Source organism: Ursus arctos, unplaced genomic scaffold (genome assembly GCF_023065955.2).
Source record: "Ursus arctos isolate Adak ecotype North America unplaced genomic scaffold, UrsArc2.0 scaffold_18, whole genome shotgun sequence".
NCBI classification, from domain to species: Eukaryota; Metazoa; Chordata; class Mammalia; order Carnivora; family Ursidae; genus Ursus; species Ursus arctos.
The window spans coordinates 42,363,722-42,377,952 of record NW_026622852.1 but is presented as its reverse complement, the minus strand read 5'-3'; the positions used below and the strand labels follow the sequence as shown (position 1 = coordinate 42,377,952).

At 51.8% G+C, this 14,231-nt stretch overlaps 1 protein-coding gene across 10 annotated transcripts in view; it reads left to right on the top strand.

Annotated features, from left to right (window-relative positions):
• TNC (tenascin C) overlaps positions 1–14,010 on the top strand; it is a 92,026-nt gene extending 78,016 nt beyond the window's left edge. For all 10 annotated transcript variants that reach the window (XM_057313713.1, XM_057313714.1, XM_057313717.1 and 7 more), the window contains 8 exons: positions 1,052–1,195; positions 1,956–2,086; positions 5,326–5,458; positions 7,254–7,405; positions 8,300–8,396; positions 9,320–9,481; positions 11,411–11,574; positions 13,264–14,010. In XM_057313713.1, the coding sequence (XP_057169696.1) occupies positions 1,052–1,195; positions 1,956–2,086; positions 5,326–5,458; positions 7,254–7,405; positions 8,300–8,396; positions 9,320–9,481; positions 11,411–11,574; positions 13,264–13,374 (1,094 nt within the window). In that variant the 3' untranslated portion in view covers positions 13,375–14,010. The remainder of the gene's footprint in view (positions 1–1,051; positions 1,196–1,955; positions 2,087–5,325; positions 5,459–7,253; positions 7,406–8,299; positions 8,397–9,319; positions 9,482–11,410; positions 11,575–13,263) is intronic.
• Positions 14,011–14,231: the final 221 nt, after the last annotated feature.

Sequence of the window (14,231 nt, the reverse complement as noted above, 5' to 3'; positions counted from 1 at the left end):
TGTTTGACTTGCAGTGACAACATGAAGGGGCACTGTAACCGTGCCTGGGGCCTCTGAAAATCTTCGGTCAGCCCTGGGCCACTAGCTAAGAGAGATCTTTAGGAGCATGGCACAAGTTGGAGAGTGAGGGAAGAGAGATTTGGGGGGTTATTCTTTTTACTCTTCTATTCATTCATTCATTCATTCATTCACTCGTTCATTCATCTCTTCAGTTCTTAAATATCCCTGATGAGCGAGCTCCTCTGAGTCAGGGAAGCTGGTGGTGTCGTACCTACAGGAAACCAGAGCACAGTTCGCAGGGGTTACGAGATGAGTGCGCAGACCTAGAAAAGGGCCTGGTCCAGGAGAGGGAGCTTCATGGATGCTAAACAGAACGATCAACTCATCCCAGGTTGCCCGGGACTTCCCCAGTTCTAACACTGAAGTCCCACACCCTGGCAAACCTCTCAGTCCCTGGCCAGCCAAGGTGGTCGGTCACCTGTGATCAGGAAATAAACACACGCACCTGGCACCATGCTTTGGTTTCCACCATGGCCTTGACCCAGTGGGTCTGAGAGGCACTAACCAGGCTCTAGAGTGTCTGCAGCTGCCCGAGTTTTATGGTTCTCCAGTCTCGTGATTTAACAACATTTGCCAGATTATAAAAGGACATGAGAGTAAGTGAGAGAGAGGGGGAAGCCAGTAACGGGACACGTTCAATCTGGGAGCCCGAGGCTTGGAGACATTAGCTGCAGCTCTCCTCCAGCTCTTCCTCCATCTCAGCTGGGAGCTCCTGCAGCCAGCACCATGTGGAAACACCTCCTGACCCCCAGGCCCCTTCCTCCCAATTTGGTGCCTGGAAAAATCTAGTCTCCATATGATAAAGCCTTTGTATATGAGGTGAGCGCTCAAGAGAGAGAACAGGGTGTGAGTCATTTCAGAAATCAGACCTGCTTTTCTGCAGGGTCACTGAAAGTTTCTGCTAGAAGTAGGTGTGTGCGCAGTGTGCCAAGTGTGCTGATGGCTCACACGGGAAGCGGTAACCGTCTCAGTGTGCGTATTTCATGTTCAGTGCCAGAAATTACGCGCACGGTGTCCGGGAACACAGTGGAGTACGCTCTGACCGACCTCGAGCCTGCCACGGAGTACACGCTGAGGATCTTTGCAGAGAAAGGGCCCCAGAAGAGCTCAATCATCACTACCAAGTTCACAACAGGTACAGAGACGCCAGGAGCTGGAAGAAGCCCACCCACAGCCTCCATCTCGAACGGTCATGCTTTCCAACCCCTTCTTTCTTAAGTCAGATCCTTGCAATGTGATGACATCAGCATCAGCTAAGTTCACCAGTGCCCACTCAATCGGGACCTTGAGAAACACACCATTTCCTTTTGAACTGAAGTGACCTTGTTCTCCCCACGGACTAGGAAACGGTTTTAAGAGGAGGGCTTTTTTAAGTGGAAAACCAGTCCCCATTGGCCCTCAACCCAGTATTTAATGACGGCTGTTCTAGGCAGGGAAATATTTTTAAGAGAAGGATTTTTCAGGCACTTTTTCCTAGATGTGCATTGGGTTTTTATACATTGGGATCTTTTTACAAACTGTAGCAAGCAGGGAAAGAGAAGAAGCGTCCTCTCGGTAGGGATGAACGCCAATATCAGCATTCATCTGTCCCCTTACTGAAGAGCAAGAGGGGTTGGGAATCATGTTCACAGCTGTGTGTTTCTCCCCAAATCCACCCAAGGCCAATCAAGAGTGTGTTGGGCTCAGGAAAATCTGGCCCTTCGGATGAAACGAGCCACAGAGAATTCTGTCTTCTGACTCAGCCTCCTCGTTTACAGATGGGGGAGGTCTGCCCAAGGTCATATAGATCAACGGTAGGGAAAGGACTTGAAGCCAGGCTTCCTGATAACCCAGCCAAGGGGTTTTTGTCCTAGAGTTGCTGACGTATTTGCTAACAAGTGACTTATCTTCTGCAGATGTCGATTCTCCAAGAGACTTCACTGCTACTGAGGTTCAGTCAGAAACTGCCCTCCTCACTTGGAGACCCCCCCGGGCACCTGTCACCGGTTATCTGTTGGTGTATGAATCCGTCGATGGTACAGTCAAGGTATCTTGAAGTAGATAAACTCCCCGCTGCTGTTTGAAACTTGTACATGATCCTTAGGGGAGAGAAGAATCACCCCGGGCTGTTTCTCCATCTCCGTGCAGCTAGGGAGCTGGAAAAAAAAAAAAAAAATTAACAGGGACTGGATGCCATGCCAGACCTTCTGGATCATATGCTCCAGCCCCCCTGTCTCATTTTAACCAGACTCCAGTTTTGATAGCCCGCCAAGGTCAAGAACCAGGGCTCACAAGACTCGAGGACATTTTAGGAGCCGGATGCATGGTCTTTTCATGTTTTACTGAGCAAAAGCCAAGGGCGTCTTTGGCATCTTTGCCGTATATACAATCTCGCAGATGGCATCGTTCCCTCAGATATTGAAACATACATCACCGTGTTTTTAGGACAACTGTTAATGCTATTTACAGCAATGGTTATTTATATTCTCTACCCATTAACATCTTTTCTTTTACTTTCCAACTTGAAATAACTTTAGCCCTTCCTTTCACGCAAGTGAACTTGATCTCAAAACTTTATTTTCTGAACTTGTTATTGAACTTTTCATACTGGTCATCGCACTCTACATTTCCAAGATCTTTTCCTGATTCCCTGCTCATCCATCTTTCTCTAGCGTGTTGTTTGTTTTCCACGTATCATCTTCTGTTTATCTCTAAGAATATACGTTACTGGCATTTTATTCTACAACCTACATAGTATTTCTTCAAAGTTCCTTTTTTTTTTCTTTATGTTTCACTGCTGTTGTTTGGTTTGGGTCTTTATCTTTCACGTTGGAGACTTCCGCCCAATGTCTGAGGGTCCTTTTGTACTTGAGCCGAGAATGAAACAGCCTAGTGGGAGTTCCAGTTGCAGACACGGGGTTTGTCAACTAATGGGGCTCACCGTAGAGTAAGCAGGTGCCCAGCAATTTAGTTGGGGGACTCGCATGTAGCAGTTCTGTAAGCCTTTTCTCTTGAGCTAGTCCTCCTCTCTAGAGGGTCCTCCAGCCCCTTCAAACTAAGCCGCTAGGAGCATAGCCCGAGGAAGAGCCTGGGCCCCCACTGTGTGCATACCTTCACTTCTGTGTCCCGCGTAGCTCCGCTGGGCCTGGTGGATTTGAATCCAGAGTCTTCTCTCTGACTCGGTGTCTCCAAAGAGTACACCTCAGCCTTTCATCTGGACTGGAAAGGACAGTCATCCAGACTGGGGGTGGGAGGGAGATGGGGAGAGCTGGAGTCTGTTCCTTATTTATGCTGTTAAACAAACTTTTGTTCAGCCATGCCCCACACTGGCCTTCAAAGGCCTCTTTGCTTTTGTACACATTCCATTCCTGAACTTGCTGGGCCCTGTGGCATTCGTGAACCAGCTTCAGGCCGCCGCCCCCCACCCAGCTCAGCCAGCTATCCCCCAGCCCGCTGGGCTCTACCCCCTCGCTGTCACCCCACCGCACCCCTTCCCACCCGTCAGGATTCTGTGGACATCGCACACCTCTGTCTGTCTCGTCTGTCCTCCACTTCATCCTCATGGGCCTGTACTTTGTATCCCTTCACTCTCACTGTGGGGGCTTTCAGAAGAAAGCAGAGCTAAACTGGCATTTCCAGTCTGCCATGTTTCACTAGAAGCGGACACACACCTCTGGTTACCACCATGGCCCTTCTTTGAGTTGGCATAACAACGAGCTAACTCACTGTGTGCATGGAGGCGAGTCCCTTACCTTCTCTGGGTGTCGTGTTCCCATCTGTAAAATGAGTGCATTGGACTCACCAGCCTTGCAAGTCCCTTCCCAGCAAGCATTCTAGGACTGAGTGTTCCTCGAGTCCTGAGCCTCGTTTCAGTCTTCCCTGATGGCCTAGAAAAGGGCTTTGCACAGCAGCCTAGAGAGCTGAGCGGTAATTGTATCCCCATGTCATTGAATGAACCCGGCTTTATACCTGATCCTTCCCCAGGGACCAGACCTGGGGGCCACATAAAGGTCACTGGGTCGCCAGGGTCAGCCTACTGACTTACCTTCTTGCATGTCCAGTCCCCGACTCTGTATGTTTCCCTCAAGAAATCAGCTGGTGTAGGAGGAGAGAGTTCTGGACAGGATGTGGGGAGACAGGAGGTAAGACCAGCCCCTGCCACCAACAAATGATGGCTTGAGAGCAAGTCCGTCAGCTGCTCTGGAAGTCAGCCCCTCAGCCCTCATGCAAGAATCAGGGTAACCTCACCTGCCCAGAGTGAGGATGCGAGAAGACCTTGCAGGGGCGTCCACACTGGCTCATTATTGCCTGCACCTCGTCGACCGTGTTTGCAGGTTGCAGACACCGTTGGGTTGGGTTTGCTAGTGGTGACGGTGAATTCCAATCCCAGACACCAAGGTCATCTGCTAAAAGGTGAATTCGCAGGCACTGGAAGCTAGAAAGAGGATTTGAAAAGGAGGAAGACCTCCTGAAAGCTGAAACGAATGTCCTCTGAACAGAGTCGCAGTGAGCAGTCCCAAACTACGGGGGGAGTTAGAAGAGGTCTGGCGGCAGAGGCACACACACGCCTCTCCTGGACATCTCTCTTCTAGAAAGAGATATGCAGGGTCGGCTCAGGCTTTCCCTGTGCCATGCCTGTTGAGCTACTCCAGTCATCCCCTGACTCAGGAGAGCCCCAAACTGACTGCATCAGAATCACTCGGGGAGCTTCTTACATACGCACCTGGCAGAGCCCCCTTCTGGCTCTTGTGAAGCAGCCAGTCTGGGATGGAGCCTGGGTGGTGTATTATTTTAAAGCTTCCCAGAGGACTGTGAAAAAGAGCCGTATTAGGGACCACTGGTCTCAAAATCTAAACCTTTTGCCCTTTGTGTGATTCATGTTGCAACCAAGTTAAGCTGGGTTCACTTCATTCACTTGTTCAAAAACCTTCTGGGAATCCACATTCCTCATCGTGATAAACTTCGGATTCCATAGGCTTGGCACTCAAGGCCCTTTGTAATCTGGTCTTTGTCCACTTCTTCCCCCAGTCCAGCACCCAAAACCAAGTGTGGTTCAGGTAGGTCATTACCTCCTACTCTGCCCCTTCTGGCCTCAGGACCTTTGCTCATGCTGCACTTTCCCCATCTCTGATGTCCCAAAAGTGAACATGGAGCCTGACACAGAGTGAGACTCAGTGGATTCGTTTGAATGAAGAAATGAATGGATGGGTGAATGAATGAATGTCTCATCTGTACCCTGAGGACTTATGTGGCAAATAACTATTATATTCTTTCTTCTGCCCTTAGGAAGTCATTCTGGGTCCAGAAACCACCTCCTATAGCCTGGCGGAGCTGAGCCCCTCCACCCACTACACAGCCAAGATCCAGGCATTGAATGGGCCCCTGAGGAGCAAGCTGGTCCAGACCATCTTTACCACAAGTAAGGGGCTCAGGGTGCAGTGGGGCCTTGAGATCGAACTTTGTGAGACTAGACCGACCCTCCACTTCTCTGACTTTGACAGAATTTTTCCATCAAATCTCTTAAAAGAATCAGTGCCTGCTACTCCCTGAGAGCCCAAGGAATGTGGGTGCAGGAGGTTGAGGGCCTCGTGGTGAAAGGGAAGGAGGGCCAGTAGGGAGACCTCTGGATACAAGCCCCATCTCCACCACTTGCTCTGGGTGATTTAGGAAAGTTACCACCACTCTGCAAGCCTCGGTGTCTCCATCTATACAGTAGGATTCACAAGCATCCCTTCCTCACGAGAACCCTGTGCTGTGTCTGAACTCCTAGCCCAGTGTGGGGCCGTGGGCCGCGCTCATTGGAAGCCGGGTCCCGTTTTTTTCTCCTTCATCATGTCAACCTTCACAAAGCCTGTCTATGGTTGAAATCAAAACCAGTCCTGCCGGCAAGCTGGTAGGATCATCAGGCCCAGGTCTCTGCCGGGGAAGCTGAGGCTCCCAGAGACTCAATGACTCCAGGGTCTAGCACGAGCGAGAGGCAGATCTGGGCTCAGGGTTTCCAGGCCCCGGAGAGCAGCCCTGCGCCCTGCCACCAGGGGTCGTCTGCAGATGACAGATGTGCAAGGCGTTTCTCTGGTGCATGAAGAGGACACACGCATTCCTGAGGAAGGGAGGACTGGGCCCCTGGACAGCCCTGACCGTGGGATACACAGAGTGCAGCCCCGCCCTGCCTCCTGCCCTTCACACTTCACTCCGGTCACTCTGCGCACCCCTACTGAGGGAGCTGCAGAAGCCAAAGCCCCTTTGGCCAGACCTCACACCCGGTGCTGATCGTGCCCTAAAGATGCTCCCAGACCGGGGCCGGGAGATAAACCAGGACACAGCTCATGATGCAGCCTCAGGTGAAGGCAGCCAGATCAGAACCCTCCGTTCTCTGTCCCACCTGCTCAGCACGGCCCCAAGATTGTCCATTTCTATCAAGTTATTTATTTATTTTTTATTTATTTTTTTTAAAGATTTTATTTATTTATCTGACAGAGATAGAGACAGCCAGCGAGAGAGGGAACACACACAGGGGGAGCAGGAGAGGAAGAAGCAGGCCCACAGCAGAGGAGCCTGACGTGGGGCTCGATCCCACAATGCTGGGACCACGCCCTGAGCCAAGGCAGATGCTTAACTGCTGTGCCACCCAGGCACCCCTATCAAGTTTTACATTGTTTTTACGGCACATGATTGCACGTGGAGATTCCCCAGGCGTTCTTGTTTGGTCTCTCCCAGGCTCCGAACTGTTAAATGACCATTCCAGGGTCCCGAGGCAAGGGAGTGCAAGTTCAAGACTAGAATCCTTGGCTTTGGCTCCCAAATCCTCTGAAGAAGTTGGGAAGCACGGTTATTAGATGCCCCGTAGAGTGCCCTGATCCACGGCGAGCCACCGACTGGTGCTAGAGACCCGGCCATCCTGCCAGTACCTGGGTCTTCACCAGGTGCCGCCTGGCCGCTCAAGGTAGATCAAGGTCAGCGTGATACTCGCTCCTCACAGCGGCTCGGCTCTCCTCCCACCGATACCATTAGCATCTTCCAGGAATATAAGCGACTGAGCTTATATCTAAAGGCTCGTTGCAGCCCTGCGAAATCCCGTCTCGCACACAGGAGAACAGAGTGGGAGAGAGGCTGAGCTGCGTGCTCGTAGGCATCTAGCCAATATGCCGTAGTCTGAATGCTCCTATCCCAACCCGCCTGCTCTCAGAGGGCCGCTCTTCCTTCTTATCCCGCAGTTGGACTCCTGTACCCATTCCCCAGGGACTGCTCCCAAGCAATGCTGAATGGAGACACGACCTCTGGCCTCTACACCATTTATCTGAATGGCGATAAGGCCCAGGCTCTGGAAGTCTTCTGTGACATGACCTCTGATGGGGGTGGATGGATCGTGAGTATCCCGACCTCTCAGGCGTGGGGTCCGGGGAGGAGGGCAGGTCCTCCCCGTGTTCTCAGACACCAATGTTTGGAGGTTTTGCAAGATAGTGCCTGTCATCCAGAGACGCTTAGGAACCATCTCTGAAACGAAGGAATGGGGAAGAAGCCAGGGATAAAAACCAGGAGAAAATGATTTACTTGTAATTTATCTGATCTGATTCTCAAACAACTCTGTGATGCACAAATATGTTGGTGGTCATGGAGCCCATTATGCGGATTAATTAGCATTTGCTATCTACCACTAAGAGTTTTATGTGAAGTATTGTTCGAGCTGGGTAGTATTTTTTTAAATTAATAAACCATTTCTTTTTTATTTGAGAGAGAGAGAGAAAGAGAAAACAAGAGCAGGGAGGAGGGCAGAGGGAGAGGGAGAAGCAGCCTCCCTGCTGAGCAGGGAGCCTGACGTGGGGCTGGATCCCAGGACCCTGAGATCATGACCTGAGCCGACGGCAGACGCTTAGCCGACTGAGCCACCCAGGTGCCCCTAAACTTTATTTTTAGATCAGTTTTAGGTTCACAGCCCAAGTGAGCGTAACGTGCAGAGAGTGCCCACAGACCCCTGTCCCACGCGCATGGCCTCTCCCCCATCAACATCCTACACCAGAGTGTTGCATTTAGAACAAGTGATGAGCCCACCTGGACACATCGCCATCACCCAAAGCTGGGTGGTATTTTTAATCCCTGTCTTTCAGGTGGAGGTGGCCTGCCCAGAGTTACAGCCAATTAGTGATGGACAGAGCTGGGGACTGGCGCTTTTCCCACAGTTCCGATGTTCTTCCTCCCAGAAGGATGCCTTCTCTTTCTTCCAATAGCTAAAGCATGCCCTGATTCATTGGTTATATTCCAGGTGTTCCTGAGACGCAAGAATGGACGTGAGGATTTCTACCGCAACTGGAAAGCCTATGCTGCTGGGTTTGGGGACCGCAGAGAAGAATTCTGGCTCGGTAATGCAGCCCTGCGTGTGTGTGTGTCCCATTTCTGCCTTCCTTGTCATTGTTCCTAAGCTACAGCAACCCATGGGAGAGAGGGAGCCTAGGAGGAAACAGTAGCTCTGGTAGTAGACACGGCCTATCAACCCTTCCATGGAAAAGACTTTAAATTCTCTAGGTCATTAAAAATAAAAATCTGATCCAGGGAGGGCCAACGACCAGAGCTGAAGGATGAGCGTAACCTGAAGTCGTTCACTGAACCTCTTACAGACTCGTCCTCACCGATATTATTAACCATTTCCGTCCTGGGCTCTGGGTGCTGAGATGGGCCTTATAGCCATAACCTTGAGCCTCCTAGCACCTGGGCAAGGTACAAAATTCTGTCTTACACGTAGGAAAAGAGGGATGAAGTCACGTGTCCACAGGAATCTAGCCAATAAGCAGTGGAGCTGTCCCTTGAAATCTCCCCAAACAGTACCACCAAGCCGTCATCTGTCCATCCATCCAACCATCCATCCATCCGTTCACCCATCCGTCCATCGGTGCAGCTCGCACTTTGCCACCATCTCCCTGCAGGGGGCACTGTTCCGTGTTCTGGTGCCTGTGCTGGGGAATGTCCACCCAGTTGGCATCCACGGCTTCTCTCCTGCAAGGAGCTTTGGAGGTTAAAAGGAGCTTTCCCCACCTTACCTCCTTTGATCGTCACAGTGCGCTAGGGGGTGGGCGGGGCAAAGACGTCACCCCGAGTTTACCTGAGGCTCGGAAGCGTCCTCTCTCACCTGGCATCGTGCCGGCGAGGAGCGGACCAAACCGCAAGGCCCGGTCTCTGCCAGGCGAACCTCTTTCTGGAGCCCAACCGCTGCTCCTCCCGGGGGGAGGGAGTAGGAGCAACGGCCTCAGTCACTCGTGCGTCTGTAACCCGCACCTGTCCTCCACAGGGCTGGACAACCTACACAAGATCACAGCCCAAGGGCAGTACGAGCTCCGGGTGGACCTGCGCGACCACGGGAAGACCGCGTACGCCGTCTACGACAAGTTCAGCGTGGGGGATGCCAAGACTCGCTACAGGCTGAAGGTGGAGGGCTACAGCGGGACCGCAGGTAGGGGACCGCCACGCTCCCCGCCTCCGAGACCTCGAAAGCCTTCCCTGGGTGTTCAGCTCGCTCCTTCCTTCATGAATCCATCCACTTACCACATCAACACATCTCTGACTCCTGCTTGGTACTAGTCCCGAGCTGCAACTGAGCGGAGCTGGGTAGATACTTTGGTCACCAAAACACAGAGTAGGGCTGGGAATCAGAAAAAGCGGTCTCTTTCTTGCCCATTTTTAGATACCAACTTTAGATGGATAGACAGTCTGTTGGGGGCCTGAAGACTCACCTAATCCAGTGCATCTAAGTTTATTTAAATTTCTTGTGTGTGTAGGACCCCCGGGGATCCCGTTAATGGGCCGGGGTGGACACACCAAGATTCTGCGCTTCTTACGGGTTTCCCTGGCCGTGCCACTATCGCGGATGTTGCTGGTCTGTGGACCACAATTTGAGTAGCAGGCCATCCACTCCTTCCCCCAGCTGCGTGCACTTTTCCAAGAACATCCCCGCCATGCCGCCGTCCAGCCACAGCCCACATCCCCCCCGTGGCCAGAAGCTCACCACCTGCCAAGTGGCTTTGCGGTTCATGTCTGGTGCATAACGTAGCTCAGATCTTGCAGGTGGCATGGCCTTAAAGTGGCCTCTGGGTGATTTTCTGGCTCGACATGAGAGGAGGAATTACAAGGAAGCCACACGCATTCAGGCCTATGAGGGAGCATCTCCCTTTTGCGGATATTCCGCAAGCATTACGCCCTTCCAGTTCTCATGGATGCTGTTCCAGGACAATGTTGCTATGACACAGATGAGGAAACTGAGACCCAGAAAAGTTGGGTGATTTGCCTGATGTGGACCCAAGGGGCAGGCTTGGCGGCAGACAGGTGTGCTTGGTAACGAGGAGGGATCAGGTCTAACAGTACAGCCATCCTTCCCAGCTTTGCGGTGGCGTCCAATTATGTCCATGAAAACAGAAAAGACAGAAGCTGTGGTACATTTCCAGCCTCTCTGAGCCCCGGGAGGTAACATCCATAACGGGAAGAGTCTCCAGAGAAAGATAGGCCGTCTAAGGAGAGACCAGGCTCTTTCGAGATCAGTGTGGCGGTAGTGAAGAGAGAGAGCCAGGGGCCAAAACTGTTTTCGTTCTTGTGTCCCTCAGAGAATTCTGACATTTCATTACCTGGCAATAAATATCTCTTTGAGTGAAGTGACTTGAGGCAAGAAGGATACTGTTAGCGGGCGGGAGGGAGGGGGGTGTCCCTGAGCATCAGGAATGCGGTCTCCACCCGCCTCTCTCTGCATTTATTTCCAAAGCCCCCTCACTAGGGTAGCCCTGGGAGAGCTGCATCCTCTGTGGCTGCCTGCTTTCCATGGGGGGGCATCCTGTTTCACCCATACCTCCCTGCTCTCGGTCGCTTCCTCGTTAAAGAGGCATCTGAGACGCTTTGTACCTCGCTTCAAAATATCAGTGCCGCCTTTCCCTCTCTGAGCTCCGTCATGTAAAGGAACGCAAAACCCGATAAAAGTAACAAGGATCGCAGCTATTTGCAAACCCCTCTACCTTCATATCCGTTGATTGTCCCAACAGCACGCTGAGGTGGATGGAATCCATGTGCTAATTCCATTTTCTAGAAGATTCGAACACTGAGGCTCAGCAAGAGGCTTGACGTGGGCCAGGTCACACGAGGGAGTGAGAGCTGGACCCTCCAAAGCCACCCACAAGGCTCTTCCTACCACATTATGCTGCTTCTAAAAGAAATGAGCCCTTGGGTTGGGGGCGGGGGACTCTCCTGTTCCCTCCAGTCCTGTGTTCGATACGAATTCTGGGGCCAGGGTTCAAGGGAGCCCACCCCAGGATCTTTCAGTCACCACCCCGGGTCTGCCCTTCCGAGCCCACGAGAAAACCCCGGCTGGACTCCTCAGATCTGTATTTCCTCTCCGCAGGCGACTCCATGGCTTATCACAACGGCAGATCCTTCTCCACCTTCGACAAGGACACGGACTCAGCCATCACCAACTGTGCTCTGTCCTACAAGGGGGCTTTCTGGTACAAGAACTGTCACCGCGTCAACCTGATGGGGAGGTACGGGGACAACAACCACAGTCAGGTGAGCCAACTGCGAGGGTTGGGGGCAGGGCTCGGGAAGCTGGTCGCGGGTGACAGGTGGGCAGCTGAGCCCCTCGGTCCCCGCTGAGACCCCGGGGCAGCGACCTCCGGGACATGGTGTCACATCTGTTCCCAGCAAGGAGGGACCTCGGGGACACTGCAGGTCAGGTAAAATCCTCGAACCTTCGTCTGAACTCCAGAAGGAAAGTAGATAAAGTGGAGGCCATCTAGCTGACGTGGGGCGAAAGTGGGGTGTTCTTTTCACCTTAATGATGTTGCCCCCAGGACACTAGCATTTCACTCTAGCATTATTGTACCACCTTTGTTTCCTCGTCCCCTGCCGCAGAGTGACACAAAGTCCTCCTGGGAAAAAAACAGAAACAAAACAAAAACACATGCCCAGAAGGAAGCTTCTTTTTCCATCCCCCTCCCCTCCAATGGGGGCTGACGTGAGAGGCCACAAAGGAGTTCTGGGAGCCCCGTCCCAGCTCTGGCTCTGCCCTGGTAGCTGTGTGGACTCGGCGAGGTCACGTTCCCGCTCCGGCCTCTGTCCCCAGCGTAGAACGAGGAGGGCTTGCATCCAGCCCGGCACCAAGTGCTCCCCAGAACTGAGGAGTCACAGACACGTTTGGTCACGGGCCGAGCCAGCCGTTCTCACGTCCCAGCCGCCCGTCAGAGTCAGAGACTGCCCGCGCTCGGTGGATGTCAAACCATTAGAATCCTATAAAGGGTCTCTCTTTTCTTGCCTCATTTCACCAGCCATTAACCCCCTTCACAGCCCAATGCCGCTTAAAGAGAAGAGGGGTCAGAAAATGAGGTGGTGGCCTCCTAGGAGCACTGCTGGAAGCCGACCCCCCTCCCCTGCTGGGGCAAGGGGCCCTGGGGGTTTTGACGGGCAGACTCTACTATCTGTAGACTCTGTGGGAGATTCAAACGTGGCCTTAAGAGGGTCTGGACACAAATATAATCTTTTCTCGGGCAAAAAAAAAAAAAAAAACTTTGGCGCAATTTCCAAGGATACCTTTCCCTGTTGGAGATGAGGGAAGTCATATTTACTTCGCACCTGCAATGTGCCCGGCACTCTGATCGCTCCCTTACAAACCCACTGAACCCCTATAGCATCCTTTCGAGGTTGGCACTATCAGACCCTAAGGGGGGGGAGATGGCGACACTGAGGCCCAGAAAGCTTTGATGACTGGTTAAGACCATTTATGTCTCAAGTAAGAGCCTGAAGAGTTAACCCTCTAGGTCAGGTTGTAAGATTTTGTTCCACCTGTGTTCTCCTGCCATTCCGGACGAACCCTTATTAAAACACCCCACGGGAATCCTGGCAGTGAGAGACTCCCCTGCATATAGCTCGTCCGTTCTGTAACCTCCAGTCGTGACCTGAATTCCTTCAGCACCTCCTCCTACCGACGGCAAGTTTCACGAACCACGATTTTGTGTCACGACGGCCCCTCAGAGCTCAATGCAAACGCAGGTGGCTTCTGACTGAAATTTAAAAAATCGAGTCAGACTCAGCCAGCAGCTTTGCAAGCCCTCACTACCCAGATCAGTATAGACTGGGCTACTGAGCTACCAAATGGTCGGGTTGAAACAGAACTCCCTTTGTTCCCGTCGACCAAGCAGCAGCGGTCAGGGAACACCTTGCCTAGTGGAAACCAATCTGGAGGTCTTCTCTTTTTCACAGGGCGTTAACTGGTTCCACTGGAAGGGCCACGAATATTCCATCCAGTTTGCGGAGATGAAGTTGAGACCCAGCAACTTCCGAAATCTCGAAGGCAGGCGCAAGCGGGCGTAAATTCCGGGACCAACTAACTGGCTGGGAGAGGAGTAGGGCCCAGAGGAAGAAGCAGATTTTACCAAAGTCTCAATACAACCCGTCCAACCATCAAGCCACACCCGGGTATCTGGCAGGAGATGAAGCTGACCGTGGATCACCGGGCCGATGGCAGGAGCACTGCCTCACCGACCCTGCGAGTCCTTCCTTCGCACCAAAGACGACAGTCTCCACAGGTGTCTGTTTCGTTGTTTGAATCGGCAAACATCTTCCAGGGACGGCGTCACGGTGGTTGTCCTTCTCTTGGGTGGCTCTGGGAATGGGAGAGGGGTAGGCTGTACAGTGGTAGTTTGTGGTAGAACCAGCTGTATTTTACACAAAGCTGTATAAGTATCATTATTTTTGTTCGTGATGATTCGGTGTCTGTCATGGGAGGCCGTCCCCACCCTCCCCCCCCCTTTTTTTTTTTTACATTTCATGCAACAAAAACCAGAAAAGCAATACTGTTTCGATTTTAAGGATATGATTAATATTATTAATATAATTATAATGACGATGAAAACTAAGAATTTTTAAAGAGATCTTCCTTTCCAAAACACATCTGGACAGTACCTGATTGTATTTTTTTTTTTAAATAAAAGCACAAGTACTTTTAAATTTGGCTGTTGTTTTTGCCTTTCATTGTTGAGCCTGAATTCCACCAAAGCCAATGTATTTGAACAGAAGGAAGAAGGCCTGGAAGGAACAGTGAGGAGGAAGGGAAGAAGGGAAGAGGGCCTACAGGCTGGGAAAGAAAGCACTTTTTTGAACAAAGTTGAACGAGGTTGGAAAAAGTTACCACTTGAGATTCAGCTTCTTGCTCAGTATTTTCAAGACTA